The sequence below is a fragment of the Callospermophilus lateralis genome, chromosome 9 (assembly GCF_048772815.1).
Source record: "Callospermophilus lateralis isolate mCalLat2 chromosome 9, mCalLat2.hap1, whole genome shotgun sequence".
Classification (NCBI taxonomy): Eukaryota; Metazoa; Chordata; class Mammalia; order Rodentia; family Sciuridae; genus Callospermophilus; species Callospermophilus lateralis.
In genome coordinates, this window is record NC_135313.1 from 2,936,888 (window position 1) to 2,962,403 (window position 25,516).

Consider the following 25,516-nt stretch of genomic DNA (forward strand, 5'->3'; position numbering starts at 1 on the left):
AGCACCCCTTGACTGAATGCTTTTATGTTGTAACAAATACTGTGGCTAATGCATTACTCTATCTCCCTAGGAAGACAGATACTTCTCTTATCTCTGTTTTACAGAGCAGGCAGCTGAAGTACAGAGAGATTATGAACAAGGCAGGAGCAGAAATCTGAACTTAGAAAAGGCTTCAGAGGCTGCATTCTTAAATAGTACACTATTAAAGATGAACCAGTTTGGCTCCCAGTTTTCTGGCAGTAAAAGCAAAAATAATTTATAACAGTCAATGTTCCTAATACATACGATAAAGATATTCTCTGATCTGTCAATCCCATCTGTCGTGTTATTAGGGCAGAAGTTCTACATCCATACTACTAGCTGGGAATTCATACAATATCCATAGATCAGGTATATCCCCCACCTTCGGACTAAAAATTCAGGCAAAGATACATAGAACCTGTATTATTCCTGATAGTTTTCTAGGAACAATTAAAACTATTAGCTTTATAAAGCTCATCTCACATATTACCATAAACTTGGTGGCATAGACAATGCAGATTTATTTTATTTCTGGAGGTCAGAAGTCTGACACTGGCCTCACTGGGCTAAACTCAAAGGCTACAATTCTTCTGGTGGCTGTAGGGGAACATCTGTTTCCTTGATTTTTCCTGCTTCTGGCGGCCAACCACATTCCTTGGCTCCTGGACCCTTCAGTCTTCAAAGTCAGCAGGAATGGGTGAAGTTCTTGCAAATGCCATTTTCTCCAAGTCTCTTTTATGCCTCTTCTACCACTTTTAAGGACTCATGTAATTAGATTAAGACTACCCAGATAATCTAGGGTAAGCTTCCCAACTCAAGGTGAACTACTGATTAGCAATATTAATTTTTGTCACATAAGACACATTCACAGGTTCTGGGAATGACAACAGGACACTTCAGAAGGCCATTCTTCTGCCCATGTTAGTACTTAAAAGTCAATACAGATAGAATGCTGGCAAAAAACTATTTCTTTAAAAAGAAATTACTTGTATACTAAGCTTTTTAATCACACATTATTTCCCTTGACCAGAATTCAGACTGGCATCAGACAGAATCATTGTAGAATTTTTAGTCCCACTTTTTTGTATGATACTTATAACATTTCAGAGTTCTAGTTACCTCAAAACATAATTATCTACCTATTCTAGTTGACACAGGTAAATGCTCTTTATTATTCTAATATTATAGTATATGTAAGAAACAATGAACAACAATATAAGTATACTAAAATTTGAAATTCTGCTTGTGAAGATACATGGAAACTTGGGACAATCTGACTGCCTTTTAAAATTCTAAATGAATTTATAAAATTATCTAATATCAAATTAGACTGTAGACCAAAAGATAAACACTGAGGCTCCAAAAGATTCATGAAGAATAATTTTGAGTTTCTGATTTAACTTGGGAAGTGTAGTAATAGTTATCAATTTACTGGTCATGCTGAAAGGCTACAGTTCTTCTGGTGGCTGTAGGGGAACATCTGTTTCCTTGATAATATAAATAACACTTAACAAAAGCTGTTTGATTCTTAACTTTGTTCTCAGAATTATTAATTTAAAAAACCTCAGAGTCATAATTAAAAATGACCTTTTCTATATCTTCCTTCAAATCAAACATAGTAATTTTGTTTCTCTGTATTCTAAGAGAGAATTCCACTTCATCATTCCTTTCAGAAATAACTAACTAGAGGTATTTGTCTTATTCCTACTATGTTAAAAATAATGTCTATTCCATGTTGCAGAGTGGTCCTGTGCTAACTCTGAATGTAGCATTTTAATATAAACAACTATATCATTATTTAACATTTAGGGAAAAAATCCCTTAATTTTAGTGTTCTACTAATTTGATAAATGGAAAAAGCCTATTATCCTCAAGTTTCATTTAAGAGGGTCCTTTCAAAATCTTTTTTTTAAAAAAACATTTTGAAATTCAGTTCTTGGTAGACATATGGGGTAGATACAGTAATAGCTGGAGATACAATGCAATTTATGAAATAAAACCTTTTTCTTAAAACTTTCATAAAGGGCTGGGATTGTGGCTCAGTGGCACAGCACTTGCCTTGCATGTGCGAGGCCCTGGGTTCGAGTCTCAGCACCACATAAAAATAAATAAGTAAAATGAAGGTATTGTGTTCAACTACAACTGAAAAATAAATATTTAAAAAAATCCCATAAAAGAGGAAAAATCTGAAATCTAGCAGTTTGATATTTGGTCTTAACACCCTATGTAGTCCACATAACACTGGGAGGTTAATTCACACTTGGACAATCCCATTGCACTTCCAAAAAGTATTAGATTTACAGTAGAATTATAGATTAGCTGCCTTTATTAAATTTAAGTACATCAAATATAAGTGTTAAGTGGGAAATTTGTAATCAAGTAACACCAACTATACACTGGATGCTCTAAACATTTAAACACTTATTATTATTAAACATATAACTTTAAGTTGAAGTACATATTTGGTACTTTAAAAAAAGCAAGCAATTAAAGAAGTTTATATCCTATATTCCTATCAGATAGGGAACCAAATTAGCCTTTGAAAAGTGTTCCACTTTATACACTAATACAAAAGAACTTATCACAGAACAGGTGCAAGCAATATGATAACCATTTAAATTTCAGTACTAGACCAAAGCACACATGGGTCACCCTTCTCTGTGAAAACAGGAAAACTACAATTGAATGTTTCATACTGAAGTTGGAAATATGCATTAAGTGTATCACAGCAGTGACTTACTTGTCTTTGAGCTTAAAAATAAATGTGCCAATATTTTCTATTTCTATAAATTCAAATTATCTATTATCTTATGGTCCAATTTAAGGGTCTTTTAGACATTTAAAAACTACAGCTAATATATGAACTTAAGGTAAATTACAGTTTTATGTATGGATATCAGTTAATGAACTATGAAACGATATCAATAAACCTTTTCTAGGTCAGTTTTTTTTTTAAAAAAATTGACTTATCAAAGGTTTTTTAAAAATGGACATGACCTTTTTTCTGATCCAAAATATGTAGTTTTAAGTCTCTAAGTAACAAGTTTGAAATAAAGTTTAAAAAGATAAAATTATGGAGGGATATGAAGTAAAATATTTTAACAGCTAAGGCTAGTTACTGAGGTTATTTAATTGTATCTTGCTATTACCATAACTTTTTTCTAAGTGCTGCAGAACATTCTCTGAAGAAGGGCACTCTGATTTCCATGGAAATCCTATAGGATTAAGAACAGAAGGGAAAAATCAACAATGAAATATATTGATTTTGCTAAACCTAATATTCTAGGAAAGCATATATTTAGTTATTAATATACACTACTACTAAACTAATCAAGACTCACTTATACATGAATATCATATGTGTTAATTCACAATTAAATTCTATTACTTGATTTATTATATCAATAAACTCTATTATTAGATTGAAGGATGCCAGATATTATACATAGAAAACTTTTCAGACATTGTTTATAGAAAAAAAGCAATTATTAACAGTGTTTTAACAGAAAATCCAGTGCGGTCAGGTGTTGTCTTCTATCATTGTAAAGCACCTAAGCTACCTTAGTAGACATACATCCTGTCCCTCATTATTTTGTAGCCCATGATTCTTCTTTGTAGAATGTATCATTATTTGAAAATATATTTTTATTTCCTTTTCCTTTCTAGAATTCAGGTTCCTGGAAGGCAGGAAATTTTATTTCAGCTGACTTCTCAGCATCCAAAAGTCAAAAAAAGGTTAGTAGTGATATACAGGGTAATAATTGAGAAGGGGCACATAGAAGCCTTCTGGGGTGCTGGAAACCTTATATATCTTGAACTGGTATATAGACTTTTGCACACATATGTGAAAATATGTACATTTTTGATTGCTTTAAATTTTACAATGATTTTAAGAGTGGAATGGGTCATAAAGAGTAACAAATGTAACAAAATGATTATCTGGGAATTTGGAAATGATCAAGACTAGACTTAACAGATTACTGGAGATAAAAACAAGATGATAGTTAAGATAGAAAGTAAATATAAAGCACTATTTAAATGTGTGGCTGGAAAGATCAAAGACAAAAGTAGTAGGAAATGGTATTCAGAGAAACAATCTAGATGTTAGTTGTGCTCAATGTCGCTGGGTTCTCATTGGCTTCGGAGTGTTTTCAATAGATAAAACTACAATCAGGTAATTCTGAAATACAGAATCATGACTTAATATTATTTTCAATTCAAGTTTAATAATACAGAAATTTAAATTTAGCTTTTGATTTTTATACCTTTCTTCTTGTATACCAAAAATATCAGTTTCTAACATAATTATGTTTTCTATATAAAGTTCCAAAGTGTTGGGGCTGGGGTTGTGGCTCAGCGGTAGAGTACTTGCCTAGCACACTCGAGGCCCTGGGTTTGATCCTCAGCACCACATAAAAATAAATAAAGTATTGTGTCCAACTACAACTAAAAAATAAATATATTTTTAAAAAGTTCCAAAGTGTTGTTACTATGATTTATGATTCTTTACAGCTCTAGTTGTACTTAGAATATGTGATATAGCTAGAAGAATAGTTAAAATGTAATAAACATGTAAATGGAATAATTAGGAGCTGGGATTGTGGCTCAGCAATAGAGCGCTCTCCTAGCACGGGTGGGACCCGGGTTCGATCCTCAGCACCACATAAAAATAAAAGCATTGTATTGTGTCCATCTAAAAAATAAATGCAATAATTATTTTCTTTTATATGGTTATACAAGTAGTTTCATTCATTTCATTTAAAATTATTTTCTCTTTCCTTTTATATTAGCAAATGGAAAACATTTAGGTTTCCAAAGCCAAGAATGAATGTATTAGAGACCTTTTGTTTCTATCACTATATCATCCTCTCCCTGCAATCATTTTATCAGATTTTCCTTCCAGTTTCTTCTCCCAAACAAAAGTAAATATGTGTACCTATACTCATATTTCTCCCTTTTAAAATGTAGATTGCATATATTTCTCTTGATTTAGTTACATAAACAAAATTGACAGAAGTTTACTCCATTAGTGTTCAGACCTTTTCTTATTTTTGTCTAACAGTTAATATGTAGATGTTTCTAATCTTCTGCCAAAGAACCTTGTGCATGAGACATTATATCTGCCAATTTATTTCTGACAGAATGGTGAAGTGAGATTTTGAGATCAAAAAGTAAATACATGTATGACTTTTAAAGGCACTGATGATTTTCCTTTCATTTGTACTGACTGTCCCAACAGCAGAATGTCTACCAATCTGATTGGTGAAAATTTCTTGTCAGATGGAGAAAATCATTTATTAAAAAGACTGTTCTATTCCCTATTATTCTGTGATGCCACCTTCATGCTAATCAAGTGATTACATATTTATGTCATTGTTTTAAAGTTCTCTTTTCTGTTCAGTTGATCTATTTGTCTTTCCTTGCACAAAAATAATATTATCATTTCATAACATCAACATATGATAAAACCAGTCCACTTTATTTTTCTCAAAAACCATTTGGCTATACTTGACCTTTTGTATTTTCATAATTTTGAGAATCTGCTTGCTACTTAGTTCCACAAAAATACATGATTAGGATTTTATCAGGATAGCACTAAATGCATTGGACAGGATGAAGAGAACAGGTATCTTTACACTATTGAGTCTTCTAATCCAGACAGAAGATACAACCTTCAATTTGTTTAGAATTTCTTTAATTTCTCTGTTTATAGTTTTCAAATAGAGGTCTTGAGTCTTTTGTTAAATACATTCCTGGTAGTTGATAGTTTTAATGGTACTATGATTATCTTTTTTAAAAATCCATTTTTCCAACACTATATGGTATATGGAATTGTAACTGACTTTTTTGTGTACTGTCTTTGCATCCAGCAATCCTTTTTAATTCTGATAATCTATGTGTAGAATTCATGGGATTTCCTCTATGTATAGAAATAGCTGTACATACAGATGATGAGTTTAATTTCTTCCTTTCTTATACTTTCTCTTTTTTCTCCAAATTTTTGAATTGTACACTTTACTCATTAATTTTCAGTTATTTCTTTTATGACATAGGCATTTAAAGCTATCCATTTCAGTTATAGCACAGCTCTGTGTCCCACAAACTTTGATATGGAGCATTTTCATCATCATTCACTAAAACATATAGTCCAGTTTTAATTATGAATTCCTTCATTTATTGGTTAGACATGTATTTCAAAACATGGGGTTTTCCTATTTTTATTCTCATTAATGATTTCAAGGTTATTTGTATTATGGTCAGAAATATACTTTTTTCATTCTTTTAGTATTTTTTGAGACTTATTTTATGGTCTAGTATATAGTCAAATTTTGTAAACATTTCAGGTGACTTGAAGAGACTTTATTTTTTCATTTTAGGGAATACTGTGTTCTAAATATGACCAGTTAAGTCCAGTTATTATTTTTTAGTAGTTCAGATGTTCTGTATCATCACTGATATATTTTTTGCTTGCTTTTAAAAAATATTTCTTAGTTTTAGGTGGACACAATATCTTTTTTATTTTTATGTGGTGCTGAGGATTGAACCCAGTGCTTCATGCATGCTAGGCGAGAACTCCACCACTAAGCCACAATCCAGCCCATTTTGCTTGCTTCTATAAGAGAAATATGTTAAAAACTTCCTATTATTATTACAGACTTACAATCATTTTTCCTGGCAATTTTGGAAATATCTTATATATTTTGAAGGTATTTTAGATGTACACAAACTTAGAATTATTATTTATTCCTGGTAAATGGAACATCTCTCTTGATAATTTTATTGCTTTGTTTTTGTGTTAATATAGTTATTTCTTTTTCCAGACTCTTACCTTTTCATATCCTAATACTTCTAGGTGGTATCTAGAAATACTATGTATTTGTAGTTGACATTTTAAAATCCAACCTGTTGATCTATCAAGTCTTTTAGTTCATCTACAATTGTATTTACTGAAATAAATGCATTTTCATCATCTTAAGTTCTTCCTATTTATCCTGACTACTCTGTGTCTTTTTATTCTATTTTTTTAAAAAACTACTCTTGTACTATTTTTAATACTTCAAATTCCTCACCCATATCATCATGGGAGTTATATATTTTTTCTTTTTGTAGTAAAATACACATAAAATTTACTACTTTCAAATGTACAGTTCAACAGGTTCACACTCATGAAGTATGTTAACACTGCTGTATGGCTATTATCACCATCAATCTCCAGAGCTCTTTCCTCTTCCCGATCTGAAACTCTGTACTCATTTCTTCTATGAACAGTTTTAGTTTTTGATCCACTCTGAGTTAATATTTGGATATGGTATAGGTAAAAGACCCAACTCTGTATTTGCATGCTTTTAAGATTTGTTCTTTTAAGTGTTACTCCAAAGATTACTGTTGCAGGGCCTAACCCTGGACCTACATGGAGGAATGCTTACCTTGCTCATTATACAGCAGGGAAGTCCTAACATAGAACACTGTGTTTTGGGGCAAAGTGCTGTCAAAACACTGGCAAGTGCCATTTCCTTGCTCCCCTGACAAGAAGTTATTCCCCTGCTGTTGCAAGGCTGGCCTACATGGCTGTTTCTGGACTCTTGGTGTCTTAAGAGGTGTGTCACCTCTGGCCTATCATGACTGTTATATGTAAATTGAGACATACCCTCTGTAAAAGCTATTTCTGCTGTGCAATAAAGCAGACACTGTTCTCTGAAACTATCTCCAGAGGGGTTTCTCCACACCCTCAAGTTCCCCAGTCAATATCGGAAGGGCAGGCCCCTCAGCAGAATACAACATGCATTCGCTAGTTTATCAAAGTCTCATATCAAACAGCATGTGTAGAAAAGAGAGTTAACACAGCAAGAGAGACCCGAGAGTGCTGTCTTTAGAAAATTCTACTTACAAGGTAGGCCCTTGGCTAGTGTCTGGAAATCTGGATTTCAAGAGGTTCCTCCCTTTTCCAGAAGTTATGACTGCCTCACTGTGCTGAAACTGTTTATATAAACATCTGTTTATGCTAAACAGCTGCTTTCTTTCTGAGTGTAGACTATGGTATGTAGGCAGAGTACCTACATGACCAATCCCCAATAAAATCCTTGGGCCCTGAGTCATTAATGAGTTTCCCTAGTAGATGGAGAAATCAAACACACCCTGTGTGGCTCCCTAGAAGTTTGCATCTGGTTTCCTCCAGACTCACCACAGGTGTCTTTTCCCTTTGTTGATTTTGCTCTGTATCATGTTATAATAAGTTACAGCTATGTGTACATCTATACACTGTTTCATGCTGAGTCCTTCTAGCCTGGGGAATGGTTGGGAACCTAACATAGACATTTTATCCTCTCTTCCCCAACTGCAAGGTGCTTAAAACAGTAAGAATACTTATTTCCCTCTCAACTTGTATATACTAGTATTGTCATATATTTTAATCATATAGACTCTATAAAATACCACTATTCTTGTTTTATACAGTCAGTATGGTCATAATTGTTCTTTTTTGACCTTCATTTCTCCTGCACTTCTGAACCTTCATTTAAATTTACTTTCCTTCTTTCTTGAACACTCTTTAGTATTTTTATTTTTTAAGAGTGTCTCTCCTTCTAAAGCAACAAGTTCTTTCTTTTTTTTTTTTTTTGTAGTACTGAGGATTAAACCCAGGATCTTGCACATGCTAGGCAAGTGCTCTGCCACTGAGCTACATCCCTACCCCTTTTTTATTTTTCTTTGAGACAGGGTCTCTATAAGTTCCCCAATCTGGCCTCTAACTTTTGCCTCAGCTTCCTGAGGAGCTGGGATTATAGGCATATGCCAACATGCCCACTATAGTTTTATTTTCATGAAAATATTTTACTGTTATTCTTGATGGTTCTTTTCCTGGATGTACAATCTTATGTTTGTAAAATTTTTTGATGGTGTCTCATGAGAATGAGCTGTTATTTATTTATTTATTTTGAGACAGGATGTTGCTAAGTTGCTGAGGCTGGCCTTGAACTTGAATCATTGGGATAACAAGCATGAACCATCACTTTCAGCAAGCACATGTTTTTGTTTTTGCAGTGCTGGGGATTGATCTCAAGGCCTCATACATGCTAGGCAAGTGATCTATCATACTAAGCTACATCCCTAGTCCCAGGCATTTTTTTTTAAAAGTGGTTCTGACAAATATCTAGAATCTCTCTGGTTAGTTTCTATTATCTAGTACTTAAGGTAACTTTTTAAAAAATTTTTATTTGTTCTTTTTATAGTTATAAATGACAGTAGAAGGTATTGTGACAAACTATGCATACATGGAGTATAACTTCCCATTCTTGTGATTGTACATGATGTAGAGTGTTTCACTGGTCATGTATTCATCTATGAACATAGGAAAGGTATCCATTCATTCTACTGTCTTTCCTATTCCCATCCCTTCTTCCTTCCCTTCATTCCCCTTTGTCTAATCCAATGAACTTTTATTCTTCCCTTCTCCCCCACCTTTATTGGGTGTTAGCATCCGCATATCAGAGAGAACATTCGGCCTTTGGTGTTTTGGGATTGGCTTATTTTACTTAGCATGATAGTCTCCAGATCCTTTCATTTACTGCAAATGCCATAATTTCATTCTTTTTTATGGCTGAATAATATTCTACTATGTATATATACCACATTTTAAAGTTATTTTTCATTCACATGAGCTTATTTCTTTATGATTATTTTTTATAGTACACTCTTATTCACAAAATAAACTATTACTTATCAAATTCTGGCATAAATAATTTGAGAACTAAAATGGTATTACTTTATTACAAAGAATTCTTATTTTAATTTCTCTTAGTTATCTGGCAAAAGCAATAACTGTAGATCATTTCAATCCTACCTAGGGAATAAATTCTAAATCTGAGTTACAGCCCCTCTGAGAAACAAATTAGTTCTAGTTCAAATTTACTCCTAGAGCACAGCCCTTTGGAATCCCAGCCCCCTACAAAGTCTACCAAGTCTCCATTCCTCTAGCTATAACGTTACAAAAAGTGTCCCTTTAGCTGCTCCTTAGCAAATACCAGGGAGAAACTGGTTCCAACATTGAGCATATTTCTCTGAGGATATCTTTTCTGTACATTAGCCATGTAATTGATCATTATATTGATAGCTCTTCAATGTCTTCAAACAAAAATTGTTTTAAAAAATTTATTTATTGAGCTTCTGGCTGTTCTCAGTAGAAAGTTGGCTTGAATTACCTGGATACCTTATGCTGGAAACAAAAGACCTGATCCACTAGTTTGCAAAAGAAATTCTACGTTAATCTGTAGAAATTCAGAAAATACACACAAACTCTTTGTTGCCTTTGTTCAAGAGGTGGAGCTTAATTCTCCTTCCCTTGAGTGTGGATTAGATTTAGTGATCCCCATTTAATAGTGTGGCAAAATGAAAGACTGCAACTCCTAAGGGCAGTCCACAAAAGACAATGCTGCTTCCATTGTGCTCTCACTTTCCCAAGGGAAGCCAGCTGCCACATGTAAGGACATCCAACGAGTCTAATGGAAAGGCAGGTCCATGTGATGAGCAATTGAAGCCTCCCATGTGAATGGACCCTCTTAGAAGCTGATCTTTCTTTCTTTTTTTTGTTTTTTTGTTTTTAATATTTATTTTTTAGTTTTCGGCAGACACAACATCTTTGTATGTGGTGCTGAGGATCGAACCCGGGCCGCACGCACGCCAGGCGAGCGCGCTACCGCTTGAGCCAAATCTCCAGCCCGAAGCTGATCTTTCAATCTCAGCCAGCCTCTGGATTACCACAGTCAGGTCAACATCTTGAATGCAACATGGTGAGACTCTGAGCTAAAACCACCCAGCTAAGAATCCCAATCTGCAAATTGTGAGATGATAAATGTTTAAGTTAATTAATTTTAAGGTAATTGGCTTTGAATTAATAGTTATTTAATGCAATACTGGTTTTTTAAATTTAGTATTTTATGTTACTATTTTAATTTAAAATCATTCTTTTTATTTCTAAAGAAAATGAAATCAATAACTTAAAATGCTTTAGTAATACTTAAATATCAAAGAAAATGGTTACTTTACCTCTTTATTGCTTTGTTTATTCCTAACTGGAAGCAGAGTTTTTCAGAACAGATGAAGTCATTTCCACAATAGTACTAATAGATAAGCCATTCAGGAAACCTTTATGATTTACTCTTACTTCCTGAAGAGCATCTATAATATGGTCTCTATGCAAAAAGAAAACATTCATGGGCATTTTTTTCCAAAGTAATGCATTCTGAATATGACTAAGTTATAGAACTTAACTATTTTTTACTTATATTGTCTGTTAAAATATAATTTTAGTTTCTACCTGCTGACATCTGGATGCAGTTCAGCCAGTCTCTTCATGATCTTGGTAAAACTACGAAGGTTCAATGTATTTGGAGGTATAAATTGAATAGGTGTCTCAGGTAATAAATGAGCAGATTCAATCTGTTTACAATTCTTCTTAACACCCTAAATTAACGAATAGAATGAGTAAATGTTGAAAATATGATAAAAAGCAAAAAGGGTCAAGAAACTGCTTAGAAAGATAAAGAAGAAAAAAACTTATTATAGTCTAACAAAGATGGTAAAAGGAACTTCACTATACACATACTCCTACCCACAGCCAACCCCATGGCCTAGCTCACTGCACCAAGACTGTAGTCTCTCCTGAACTAATGAACACCAAAATCACAGGCTGGGTCAGTGGAATTATCTGTCTAAAAAACATAAAACTGGAACACGAAACAAACAAATTAGTCAAATAATCACAGGTGCCTGAATGAAAATACTGCAGTTAAAATTAAGCAAAACAAAGCCAAGTGGGGAAAAAAAAGCAGTCGTGAGCAGAGAAAACATCATGCACAGAGAAGGAGAAGGAGCCCAGATGCCCTGGAAAGATATGGACCAAAGGAGAGAGTAGGGCAAGAGCCACAGTCCCAATATAACCCAGGTTTACTTTCCTTCCTGCTATGGATTGAAACTATGTACCCCAAAATCCATCCTAACCAGGAGGTGTGAGATGAAAGGAAAGGTGTTTTAAAAAGTGATGACCAGAGGCCAAGTGCTCAAGAAGGCAGATTAGGAAAGATCAGTAAAAAGGTTGTTGGTGACAATGGAAAGAACAGTTCAAGTAAAATTTCTGAGATTGAATTTAGAGTATTAGGATAAAGGAGATAGGCAATCAAATAAATGGAGGCAAAAAACTACTTCATTGAGAAGTCTAGCAATGAAAACTGCACAAATAAGGATGGTAAATTCAAAGAAATGCAAAGTCAAGTGAAAATTCTATCAGGATTAGGAATAGTTTTAGGTGACTACAAGTGGAAAGAAAAGGTTCCAGTGAAAATGAGAATCACTAATGGTATAGAGAAGGAATGGGATAATTTTTTTTTTTTTTTAAAGAGTGAGCGAGAGAGAGAGAGAGAGAGAGAGAGAGAGAGAGAGAGAGAGAATTTTTTAATATTTATTTTTTAGTACTTGGCGGACACAACATCTTTGTTTATACGTGGTGCTGAGGATTGAACCTGGGCTGCACGCATGCCAGGCGAGTGCGCTACCACTTGAGCCACATTCGATAATTTTAAGAATTAGGAGAGGACGGAATAAAGGACACAGCTAAGCAAAGCAAACAAATCAGAAAATGAAAGAATTTTTTTTGAATGATGGGAACGTTTGTTATTTTGATTATGGTGGTGGATATTTATTGATATGCATTTGTCTAAAGTCATGGACAAGACAAAGTAAATTTTACTGTAATTAGGGCACCAGGAATTTTGCTGGGCAGTGGAGAGATGAAAGCGAACAATCAAACTTTGTCACTTTCCATGTGGTGTTTGAGACCTTGATGAAGTAAAAATGAGGGCATATGATTATAAAATGACTACATTTTATGGTTTTAAGAATTGTGAGATAAGCCTAGCTGTGGAAAAAAAAGGATGATAAAAGTGTAATTCGTTACCTGTAAATTAGTACTATTTAGAAATAGGGAGATAAGATCTGCAAAGGACTGTCCAAGAGCCTAATTAAAAAGAATGAGTTTTTTCTTTGGTTAGATCTATAAACCACTCCACTCCTGCTCCACCCCTACAGAGCAACTGGAGCTGTAATAAAGCAGGTTAGGTGGAGTCAAGATTTAAAACAATTTAGTTTGATGATGCTCTCCTTCCTACAATTCCAGATTGTCAATACTGTAATTGTTTATTGTACAAAGGTATTTACAGCAATAAGGCATGTATGAGACCATTTGTGGGCCAATTAATAACTAACCTTCTGGTTCGAAGGGGAAAACTCACTGTCTTGCTCAGATCCCAGCTGCCTTGGCCTAGTTCTGGGCAATTTAGAAATGCAGGAGGCATTCATTTCTTTGTTGGTGTTTTTCTCCAATTTATTCAAACCAACTTTATTCCCATTTTTGGAGGCAAGTGGTGATGTATATTCTCCAGGAGTTTTAACAAGCCTCACATTTACTGATTTTCCATTTATTTCCATTCCATTCATTTCTTTTACAGCCATCTTTGCATCACTGTTTTTTTTAAAAGCAAGAGATGCATATCTAAAATATAAAAGTAGAAGATGAAAAAGTTCTTTGTTAATGAATTTTCCTCAAACTCAATTCTGTAACTACTGACTAAAATATCTGCTCTTAAAAGTAAAAAGGTCATATACTATACCTGGTACAAGAATATTTATTCAGAATAATTAAATATAAAACAAATTAAAAAGAAAAAATAAAAGTAAGGTTTTTATGACTTACCTATTTATTTTATATTAAAATTTAATGTTCTAAATATGCAAAGTTGACATATAAAAGAATTACAGATTCCTGGTTTAAAGGCAACTGAATAGCCATACTAAAAAAATTAAAATTAATTCTTATATATAGGCACAAACTCAATTTAAGTGGAGGCACTAGTGAATACAACTGATCAAATTATATTGTTGGATTTTGTGCACACACAAATAGACAACAACAAATCCCACTATTATGTATATTTATAATACACAGCAATGCTATGAAGGTACCATTATTCTCCCTTTACAAAGAGGCTAAAGTACAGCAAAGATAAGTAACTTGCCCAAATTCAAGCATGGAATTACTGATGGAGCTGGGAGATGAATCACAGTCATCTATTTCTAGAGCTCATTCTCTTCAATAATGCACTGTTTCCCCTGGTAAATGGTATGTTCAAGATAAACTACACAAAAATCAAGAACTATTCTGTATACCACAAATGACAAGTTGAAGAGTACACAGAAAGAGCTGATAAAGAATAGCACCATTTAATGACTACAGCTATTTGTCTATGTATCTCCTTCCACTTCTCTGGGAATCTCCTGTGGGAGTAGCCCTTGATATTCTCAACAATGTGGTTCACATCTAGTTCAGAATCTCTGGTGCATAGTAGACAAATGGTAATGAAAACTCAGTGAATTTGGGAAACACACCTGTAATTAGTAGAAGAATCATAAATTGAAATTTCAAAAACTTGGTACTTCTGGAAATGAGATCTTAAATCAGCCTAAAATAAGAAAAATAAAAGTTGTTGAAAGGTAGAGAAACAAAATAATCATAATATGAGTAACTGATAAACTTAAAAATGAAGCCTCAAAGAGAAATCCTGGCATACCTCAGACACCGAAGGGCAGAGACCACCAACATGTATCAGAAAACATTTATCTCTTCGTAAGGGTTCAACATTCTTCATTTCTGCTTATATAAAGACATAATATGCAACAGAAATGACACTGACATTTTAAAATATTTCATGTTCCCCTCCCCAATCACAAAGCTTATTTTAAATTTAGGAGCAAATATCAGCACTAACTTGAAGACAAGAGCCTTATGAAGTATAACTTTTAAGATTTCTGGGCCTTAATCACATCATCTTAGAGACTGGATTAACTGATTATGTCCTCTGGAACTCAAAAATGTATCAATTACATCACAACTAAGAAATATGTCATTTATTTCTTGATTCACAAGTTACTTCTAGAATATTCTTTTGCTGGAGGGACAGCACACCAAAAATACTTTTATATATCAGGTAAGTATCAACAGCAGATACTTGTGATAATGGTAAGGGCCCACAAGAAAAGAAAGAAAGAAATAACTTGAGCTACATAGCATGATTGTGGAAATAACAAAACTAGGGTTAAATTTCAGATGTTTTCTTGTTTGATAAAAATACTCCAAATTCTTAGACTATGGTCTCTTGTTAAGAGAATCTGGTTTGAAATAAAAAAGGCCTCCATGAATTCAGATTCAAGTGACTATCAACTCCCAAACCTGGCACATATCATTTCACGTAATTCTCACAATTACCTTGTGAGGTAGCTATTGCTATGTTAATTTTACAGATGAGGATACTGAGGTCTCAAGAGTACTGATCACAAATCTAATAAGTTGTGGTGTTGAATTCAGGCATAGTTCCTCATCTCTGGGTAATAACCTTTTCTTTAACTTACTTCTTTTATTAATCTGAGTGTATAACAATGTATTCTAAAGAAAAGCAGTGATAACATTTATTTTTATAATTTAGATTTTTGCAGTGGAGTGAGAAAAGTAAAAAGCTATGGCATAATAAAGAAAGTCTGAGCATGAGACTCAGAAGATGTACATTCTACCTACCACCTCACTTTCCACTAGTCCAATAAAAATATTTACTGAAGTTCCTGTGGGTTGAACACTGAATTTTACACTGGAGATAGGCAGTAAGCTAAACAAAGATTCCTGGTATTAGTGAGCTAATATATGAATACAGAAAGGCAGTTAATATGCCAAAGAACCAAAACATGCAGTATATGATAAATGATAATGGAGAAAAATAATGCAAAGACAAAAAATGGTTACAATAAAACTGAATAATATGATGCCCTTTATTTTAAGTTGTAGGTGTGTTAAATATATGTACAATAAGCACATTAAAAAATGGTCACTAAAATATTCAGAGTGGTTATTACAGATTTGAGAAACTCAAGTGAAAGTAATTATTTTGGTACTGGGGATTGAATCCAGAGGCATTCTACCACCAAGACTCTTTTTGAGATAGGTTCTCCCTAAGTTGTCAAAGCCAGCCTTGAACTTGAGATCCTATTGCCTTAGCCTCTCAATTGCTGGGATAAGAAGTGTGTGTACCACCATACCTGGTGAATTTTCTTACACTTTCATATTTTATTAAAAATCTTAGAGCTGGACTGTAGCTCAGTGGTGGAGCGCTTGCCTCCCAGGTGAGAGGCCCTGGGTTCGATACTCAGCACCACATAAAAATAAAGATTTTGTGTCCATCTACAACTAAAAAAAGAATATTAAAAAAATCTTAATAAGCATTATTTCTAAAAGTAGGGAAAAAAACCAATAAAACCATACTGTTATGGAAAAAAAAACACCACAGAAGTAGATAGGAAAAATAAAGGAAGGTAGCATAAACATCATCAGAATGACAGAAGGCAATAATCATGGATACTAAAGAAAAGCCAATTATAAGCAATTAAGGACTATATAAAGATGAAAACATCCCTTAAATAGTTATTATTAAAGTAAGGAAAAGCAATGGTGTTCATCTCTAATTTGATAGACTGGTACTGGTTGACTGATGGAAACTGGGAAGCTGGTTTGATTCACCAGGTATCCTCCCCTGGAAGATACCTGCCAAAGGTTCAGAAGAAAAGGATGCCCTGAAGGAGTACTGATGGGTGGCCTTCAGCAGGAGGGAGCGAATGGCATACTTCTACCTGCTAACTAAATTCTTGATTTAAACTTTAAGTAGTTCTCTGAAAAAGGAGTGCCCTTTTTTGTTTGGTACTGCGACTGAACCCTTGGGGGCTTCACCACTGAGCCACATTCCAAGCCCTTTCAAAAAAATAGTTTTAGTTGTAGACAAACACAATACCTGTATTTTATTTATTTTTATGTGGTGCTGAGGATTAAACGCACACAGTGCCTCACACATGCTCGGCAAGTACTCTACCACTGACCTACAGCCCCAGCCCTCCTAGCCCTTTTTATTTTGAGATAGAGTCTTGTGAAGTTGCTTAGGGCTTTACTAAGTTGCTGAGTCTGGCCTTGAAACAGATAACTCCTGCCTTACCTCCAGAATTGCAGGGATATAAGTGTAAACCATCATGCCTGGCAGAAAGGAACATTTAATACTGATTTAATCTTTTGAAAAAATGATCTCCAACTGGCTACTTTTCTTTTAAATAAGAAAAGCCACCAAATGAAACAAAATATTATTTCAGTCTCCCAATAAAACAAAATAGATAAGCACTATTTTCAAACAAACTAGTTTAGAATTTCTCAGTCAACTATTAAGAACAAACCTTGTGTAAACTTTGGATTCCATTTGTCGTGTTCAATTTGGTTTTCTTGTATTCCTGAGAAGTCAGCTCCTGTCAGGTTCTCTTTAGCATCAAACCAGTCTTCACTGATTTCACGGTAACTTCTGTACTCTTAAGATATGAAATATAATGAACTAAGAATTATGAATAATGTTTAACCCTATGAAAAGTTATCTAAAAATATAAATCAGAATGTTGATGACTACCAGTTTTATGTATAAATCCAATGGTTAAAATTAGTAAAATAAGAGAACCAAACACAAATATTTTGAGAAAGGCTTTCAGCAGTCCTGAATAACATTCTTCTTAATCTGATTTGCTTCCTAAATTTTCTTTAACACTGATTCATAGCTTATTAAAAGCCTTACTTTTTTTGAGTTGTCCTTTACTGAAGAAAAGATGATCTTATATAATAGAACGAAAGTAACATCGGGCTGGGGTTGTGGGTCAGTGGTAGAGAGCTCACCTAGCACGTTTGAGGCCCTGGGTTCGATCCTCAGCACCACATACAATAAATAAAATAAAAGTATTGTGTCCAACTACAACTAAAAAATAAATATTAAAAAAAGAAACATTTCTAAAGGAAGTAAGCAATGCTGCAGCTCTTTATTTCATTAAAATTAATGATCTTTTTGGAAGATCAAAATCTTTTAGAGGAAAAAAGTAATGAATAGTAAGAATATTTTAAACATTATTGTTTTCTGGCAACAAGACAATACATTATTATACTGACCTTTATCATCAAGTTTCAGTTGACTAAAGTCTACATTTATATCACCATTTTTAAAACTGTCTTTCTCAGGTGTTGGATCTTGTGTAGGATGACTACTGTCAGATAATAAAGACATCTGAGGATTAAGATAATAAAAATAATATGGATTAACAATTATTATTCTCTTAGTATACGATAGGCACTCTGCATGAGCATTATTTATCCCTCCCAATAATGAAGGTTACAAGAGAAAAAAATCATTATCAATCTGACTTACAGAAGAGAAAACTGAATCTAAGTTGTTGGTTTATGTCAGACATTTAACAAGAATTAGTATTTGTAGCCAGTCTATGTACAGTGACTATGTGCTAATATGACTATTATTGGGCAATGATGGCATACACATACAAGAAGCATTTGACATGATTTTTGAAAAAAATATAAATATTTATTATGTTAACTTTATATATTTAATTTAGAGTATGTGCTTATGTATACCTTCCATTTATGAGAAGTAAAATTTCTTTCCCATTATGTAATAGTGAAATTGTTTTTATACTTACTTAAAGAGAGAGTAATCAAAGTAACTAACATAGGTAAAATATGGCTATGGTAAATTGTGAAAATGGTACATTAACAGTTAAAATTTGGAAACAATACACTACACTAGCTTTCACAAATAACCAGTTAAAATGGAATTCCAACTTAAAAGACATATTGCTTTAAAATCAAAACCACGATTATAAAAATAATGTTACATTTTTTTTGCATATTGTACTTTTTTTTTTTTGTGCCGTGCTAGGGACTGCTGAATCCTAAAGGGATCATGTTTTTCATGAGACAGTCTAGGTTTGTATCTATCATCACACTCAGTTATTAACATTATTTTCTTTTAACCCCAAAGGTTCCAGGTTTGAAGCCAGGTATAGTGGCAGATGCCTGAAATTCAAGCTACTCAGGGTGCAGTTAGATCAAATTTCAAGACCAGCCCAGGCAATTATACTGTCTCAAAATAAAACAGAAAGGGCTAGGGATGTAGCTCAATGGTAGAGCACTTGTCTAGCAATTGCGAGGCCCTGGGTTCAATCCCCAGTATTGCCTTAAAAAATAAAACCCCAGGTTTGGTAATCACATGGTCACTCTACTCATCATGCTGACATCTTGATCAGGACTGAACCTAAATACAACATTATTTTCCTTCCAATTGGTTATATGACTCAAATGGTAATACACAGAGTAAGCCAGTTGAATAAAAAGTAGAATGTGAGGGTTTCTGAAAGTTACAATTTACTTAGGACATAAAATTAAAATATTTATCTTGATGAACTTTAAATAAAATAATCTCACTTGAGAGAGTGTCTTTTTTAGGGCTGGAGAAACATCAACATCAGGTGCACTTTGATTATCTAGTTCCGAATCTGCTCCTGAAAAGCTAAACAGATAGGCATCATTAAAGGATTTATCCATGTTCCAAATGGGGACCAAAACAGAGAAGCCCAAGTTAACTGAATTAAGCAGTTGTAAGATCAAAGAAATTCTAAATTATATGAATTATAACTTACTCATGTGATTCTTCTTTTACCAACTGGAAACAGGAAAAATGAGAGAAAAAAATCTTTGTTTAAATGTATTCCGTCTAAATAAAGTATAATTTTTATTCTTAAAACATATATACATACCCTGGAAGCAAAAGTAGAGAAGGCAGACAATAATTTTGATTCTACTGACAGTGGGGGCAGCTCTTCCAGTAGTATGCCCTTGAGTATTTTTTCTTTCAAATTCATATATCTAACTTTTAAGTCTCCCAAAACAGATAGTAGTGCTGACCCTAATTCTTTCTTAGTAGAATTACTTGGCAAATTTCTGTTGAAAGGTAAGTTCACAAAAATAAATTGTTTAGGCCAAAATCATCCATTTAACACTAATATTATTCACTTAGTTCTAACTCTACTAGATTTAAAAATTTTAACTGTTGAGTAAAAAAAAAAAAAAAAAAAAAAAGAATCACAATAGATGTGTTTTTTCTTTTTTCTACCAGGGATTAAACCCAGGGGGACTTAACCATGGAGCCACATCCCTAACCCTTTTTATTTTTTGAAAACAGGATGTTGTTAAGTTTCTTAGAGCCTTGCTAAGTTGCAGAGGCTGGCTCTGAACTTGTGATCCTCCTGCCTCAGCCTCCTGAGCTGCTGGGATTACAGGAGTGTACTACCATGCCTGGCTAGACTAGATGTGTTTTTTTTCCCTAGGATCAGTACAAGCAACCCTTCCCTTTAATAATCTAGAGAATGTGGTAGAATGTCACACAAAACCCTCTCAATGACTGCATCCTTACTTGGAGTTCATAAAGAAAAACTGAACCTATCTTTTCCCTGGATTCAGCATTCCAACAATGCACTTGTTACCCCTCCATAAAACTCATAAGTATTATTTTTAAATTCTTATTACCCCAAGACAGCTAATAAACCCAGTTACAATCTACCTCTTATTTTGCCCCTCAAAAATGAAAAATAAATTTTCAAAAATAAATTTAAAGCTAGTGATAAATTTCTAAGAAAATACAGACTTAAAATTAATAAACACCTATTTAATCCTTCTCTATTTTCCATTATAAATTTGTAAATGTCACAACAATGGTGATGACACATCTGATAGTGAACATTTAAAAGGTGCATCTCTGCTTTTATGGCTCTCTGCATTATATTCTGACAGCACTTTGATGGCAAATTCTTCTCCATCTCTTTAGAAAGTTGAAATTCCCTTTAAAATAAAAGACAGAATCAGATAAGATTCTATTTCTCTACAGTAATTATATACCTCTAAAAAAAGATTTAAAATTTCTTACATTTCCTTGTCAAGTTTTAAATAATTCCTACTAAAGACAGAGAGGCTACAGGGACAAAAACAAGGACATCAAGAGTCAAAGCTAATCATATTCTAAGAGTCAAGGAAGTAAACAATTTGCAAATTTTTACTTTCTTTTACTAAAAAAAGATTCCAACCTAAGACCAGGACTTTACTTATCCAGAATCAATGGATTGCCTCCCTCCCCAGCTTCAATCAAATTTTGGCCAAGATTTTTTAAAAGTTAATGAGCATTCTGGATTGAAATTGTTCTTAAATATATTACTTTAATAGAAAATAAACACAATGTATATTTTTCTTAGCAATTAAGGATCCTTAATATAAGCAAATTGTCTACTGTGATATCAAACCAAAAAGTTCCAAGTAACTTTTTTTCAATGCTGACAGTTTTCAGACATTTTGTTACTAGTTGCCACTTCCAGCTGTCCTCGACGTCAATTCTTGTATTTACTTTAGTTGAGATACCAAATTCAACTCATTAGAAGAATGAAAAATTAAATGACTTCAGAGCATAGTAATTAACTTGGCCTTTCTCTCTTTCCCATCCCACTTTCTGGTTCTCCACTGTGTTAAGTAGTAAGTGCGAAGTAATTATATGATGAATTAAGATTAAAATACTTTAGTGAGTGTAGCTATTAACTCCTTTATGACATTTGATTTATGACATTTGATTTATGACATTTGATTCAAAAGGTGCTATTTTGTTTTGGTTTATAGGGGAATAATAAATTTATGACATTTGATTCAAAAGGTGCTATTTTGTTTTGGTTTATAGGGGAATAATAAGAAAAACCAGAAAATTAAATCAATGTGGATTTAGTTTGAATAAGGAAACATAAATATGAGTTTTGGAAGGAACTATCAAGACTAAATTCTCATTAAGTAAAGAGTTTTAATATCTCATACTGTTTCAATATTATTCATTAGCAGACAAATGGCTAAGATAGGTAACTTATTAAAAGTTCCTTTTAGATATAATTCTAGATGGCTAAGTATGATACACAGAAAGCAAATACTACTTTAGACTTTTTTCATGTTTAAGACTACAAGTTATACATCTGACCTACCTCTCAGGATGTTTCTTTAAGTCTATGATATCCAATGTTTTTCTTACTTCCATAGAATCCTAAAAACATAATTTAAAATTAAATTATAAAGATATGACAAACAAATCATGTTATATCTGGAGTTTCAAACTGATAAAATGTAAAACTAAACTTCAAAAGGTCTTTGTGGCAATAGCTACCCCCAAATAACAGGGCTGGAGGCAATTTACCTACTCATTCCTTTTATATTTTTTCACAAAGGCCTCAATATGACATAATGAACCACAAACACTTATATTAGCATGTGTTTTATAAGGTAAAATTTATAAAGTAAAATAAAATTTTATTATCATACTGATTTTACCTTATTTAGGAAATTTCCATCTGGCTTTAAACCATCAACTGAGAGAGATCTTCCTGATCCTTTTGTCAAAACCACCTGTGTGTCTACACAATCTTGACTGCATGACCAGTCTGTATTACAAGCCACACTTGTTTGTTTTCCACTCTGCCATCCGCCAGGCCATTGTTTATTCATCATTGTTATCTCTGTGTTGCTTGATGTAGATACTACAGGAGATCTTGCACTTGTTGCCCTGCTGGTTGTGAAACAAGCCCTAAAATCAGTGCTAACATCCACTGTCTGATTAACTGTGACTGTACAACTTGCTGCATCTGACACTGATTTAGGACATGTTCCTTTCCTATCAGGAGAGCATATTTTATTTGTAGTACTGTTGCTAACAACTTTTAGGGAACTATCCTTTTCCACTGCCTGATTATCTTTGACTGCAATTCTTGGTAGTATAACAGAGAAACCCAAGGCTGGCTCAGGGTTGCTTTGTAGGCTTTTATAATGTGAATACCCACAGGCAGAAATGACTGAGTCATCAAAAACAGAGGCCCAGGAAGTCTGGCAACCTTTACAGGATTGGAGTAAAGACTCCAAAGCTTTGTTCTGAGGTAACTTGGTAGGATTTTCAAGATGCTGTGATACTTTGTTTTCAATAATTGTATTTCCACAAAGATCTTTACTTTCAGGTATTTGAGATTTCATTTTCTCAGTATAAATCTTAGTTTTGAGTGTTTTTTGAGGATTCAAGAAACCACTCTTAGGTTGAGATTCTTGGTTTCCAAGAGAATTGTTTCTTTGTATAAGATGATCAAATACCGTGTGGTACATTAAACTAGTCTCTTGTTCCTTCCACTTTTCATGCTTTGATTCATGATTTTCTTTTATCATGACAGAATTCTGAAATTTAGAGACATGAGGTGAATATTCTTGTGCAAAAACATTAAGTGAATCCAAAGAAATAATAGAACTACTTTCCAACTTAACATGATTATCTTCTATATTGCTAACACATTTAACTTCATAACCTGAATTTCTTAATTCAACAACTTCCAGATTAGATATACTTAATGTTTTGGCTCCATCAAAAGATAAATGGCTACTTATATATTCTTGTTCTTCTGCACTGTGATATTCCTGCTGTGAGTCTTCATCTATATCATACTTTTGCATATCTTCAGCAGTTTCTTTATAGTCATCATCTGAAATCTTGGAGATTTTTTCCAAGCCAACAGTCTCCAAAATATCAAAAAATATCTCTTCTCTTTTTTGCTTTTCAGGATCTAATTCTGAATTTAAAAGAGCAAGATTTTCATTTAGCTTTGACTCTGAATAATGTATAGAGTATGTCTCATTCAAAAAAGCATAGTCAATACTGTCTTCAAACTCACTTGACTGGGAGTGAGTACTCCCTACATTGGTATCTTGACTTGCTGAAAAATATGACTCCAATAAATCTGTTTTTTCAATACTGTTGATTTCTTTGTTAGCTCCTTGCTTTAGCGTATTCCACTCATCATCAGGAAGAATAGATTTGACTTTATTACAACCGTTGGAAGAAAATAATACATTTTCTTTCTTAGAAGATATACCTGTCAAAAAAAGAACAAAATGTAAACATTTTGAATTCAACATTACTGAATCTAAACACTAGAAAAAACACTTAGACATGATTTGGTCCAAGCTCTTCCCAAAGTAGGAATGTTTTATATTATCCATGACAAATAACCCTGTGGTAGTTGATACAAACTGAACTCCAATCCCCAATGTGGTGGTATTTTGAAGATGAGACCTTTGGAGGTAACCAGATTTAATCAGTACCCTCATGATAGGATTAATGCCCCTTTAAGAGACAGAGAGTTTACTTCCTCTTTCTTTCATGTGAGAACACACATCATGTGAGGACACCATAAAAGTACTGTCTTCAAGCCAGGAAGAGATGCCTCATCAGACCCTGACCATGGTGATACCTTCATTTCAGATTTCTAGCACTCAGAACTATGAGAAAATACATTTCTGTCACACTTCTCAGATTAAAAATTTTTATGATGTTAGGACAATTCAAACCAACAGAGAAACCACGATTCTCCTTGAATTCTTTAAGGGGCAGGAGTTTTCTATTTATAGGGCAGCCACTGTTTGTTAAAAACTTTTTTCTCATAAATGTATTTAATACATTTTTGGGTACCTCCTGGTGCCAGTCCCGAGCACCTTATTGCCGCAGTCTGGCTGGGCACAAATCACAAGCCATTCAAGCAGGAACAAACTTTATTTCCGAATTCCCGAGAATGCCATGCATGTGGCCTTCTCCTGGGACACACCACACACAAACCGGAAAATCCCTCCTCTGGCACTTCCCCACCAACACGAACTCCCCAGGAATCCTGCGAGAACTCCAAAGTACAGCAAGTCCAAAGTAGCTGGCACCTGAGGCGGACAGCAGGGGTCTAATATACAATTGAATACACAGCTTAACATAACCATCATCATCTCAATGGCTTGCTGGCGTCACCTCTCAACCACTCCATTCGGCTATGGCTCTCAGCATCTCCCCCCTTCTGTTTAATTAAACACCAAGCATGTGGTTAAGGGACCCTGCCTGTTTTAGGTTGTCCAATTCTACATATGGTCCTTACCCGTCATCGGATGAGCTGACCTCAAGGCGTCAGCCTCCTGCCTTAGGTTGGTACCATTGCAATTGGATCATACCCGTCATTGACTATTGGTTCAGCATACAGCCATACTTGTGGATAGGCCTTTGCACCATTGGGGGGGTGAGGTTCTTTGCCTCACCTCTGTTGGCCCCCAAATTTGACCTTGGTGCCAGTGGGGGGGGTGAGGTTCTTTGCCTCACCTCTGTTGGCCCCCAAATTTGGCCTTGGTGCCAGTGGGGGGGGGGGTGAAGTTCTTTGCCTCACCTCTGTTGGCCCCCAAATTTGGCCTTGGTGCCAGTGGGGGGGGGTGAAGTTCTTTGTCTCGCCTCTGTTGGCCCCCAAATTTTAGCTGAAACGACCATCACAAGCAGAAGGGAGGAGGATACAGAAATGCCACGACACCAAGCCAATTGACGGCTCCTCTGGAAAAATTATACCACCGGTGACACCATTAGCAAAGATACTCCAGCACTACCACAATTCGCTGCACCAACAGATAGTTCACAATGCATACAAGTGATAGTCCAGGCAAGTTCTGCAA

At 34.2% G+C, this 25,516-nt stretch overlaps 1 protein-coding gene across 1 annotated transcript in view; it reads right to left on the minus strand.

Annotated features, from left to right (window-relative positions):
- Positions 1–3,163: 3,163 nt before the first annotated feature.
- The window catches only part of Rbm44 (RNA binding motif protein 44), a 32,383-nt gene continuing 10,030 nt past the window's right edge, over positions 3,164–25,516 (minus strand). The window contains exons 2-15 of the mRNA XM_076866400.2: positions 22,334–23,913; positions 21,991–22,049; positions 20,642–20,818; positions 19,738–19,921; positions 19,621–19,643; positions 19,406–19,490; positions 18,080–18,194; positions 17,329–17,457; positions 14,637–14,716; positions 14,455–14,528; positions 13,276–13,561; positions 11,333–11,478; positions 11,062–11,207; positions 3,164–3,236 (exon numbers count right to left, since the gene is read on the minus strand). Of these exons, the coding sequence (XP_076722515.2) occupies positions 11,084–11,207; positions 11,333–11,478; positions 13,276–13,561; positions 14,455–14,528; positions 14,637–14,716; positions 17,329–17,457; positions 18,080–18,194; positions 19,406–19,490; positions 19,621–19,643; positions 19,738–19,921; positions 20,642–20,818; positions 21,991–22,049; positions 22,334–23,913 (3,062 nt within the window). The 3' untranslated portion in view covers positions 3,164–3,236; positions 11,062–11,083. The remainder of the gene's footprint in view (positions 3,237–11,061; positions 11,208–11,332; positions 11,479–13,275; positions 13,562–14,454; positions 14,529–14,636; positions 14,717–17,328; positions 17,458–18,079; positions 18,195–19,405; positions 19,491–19,620; positions 19,644–19,737; positions 19,922–20,641; positions 20,819–21,990; positions 22,050–22,333; positions 23,914–25,516) is intronic.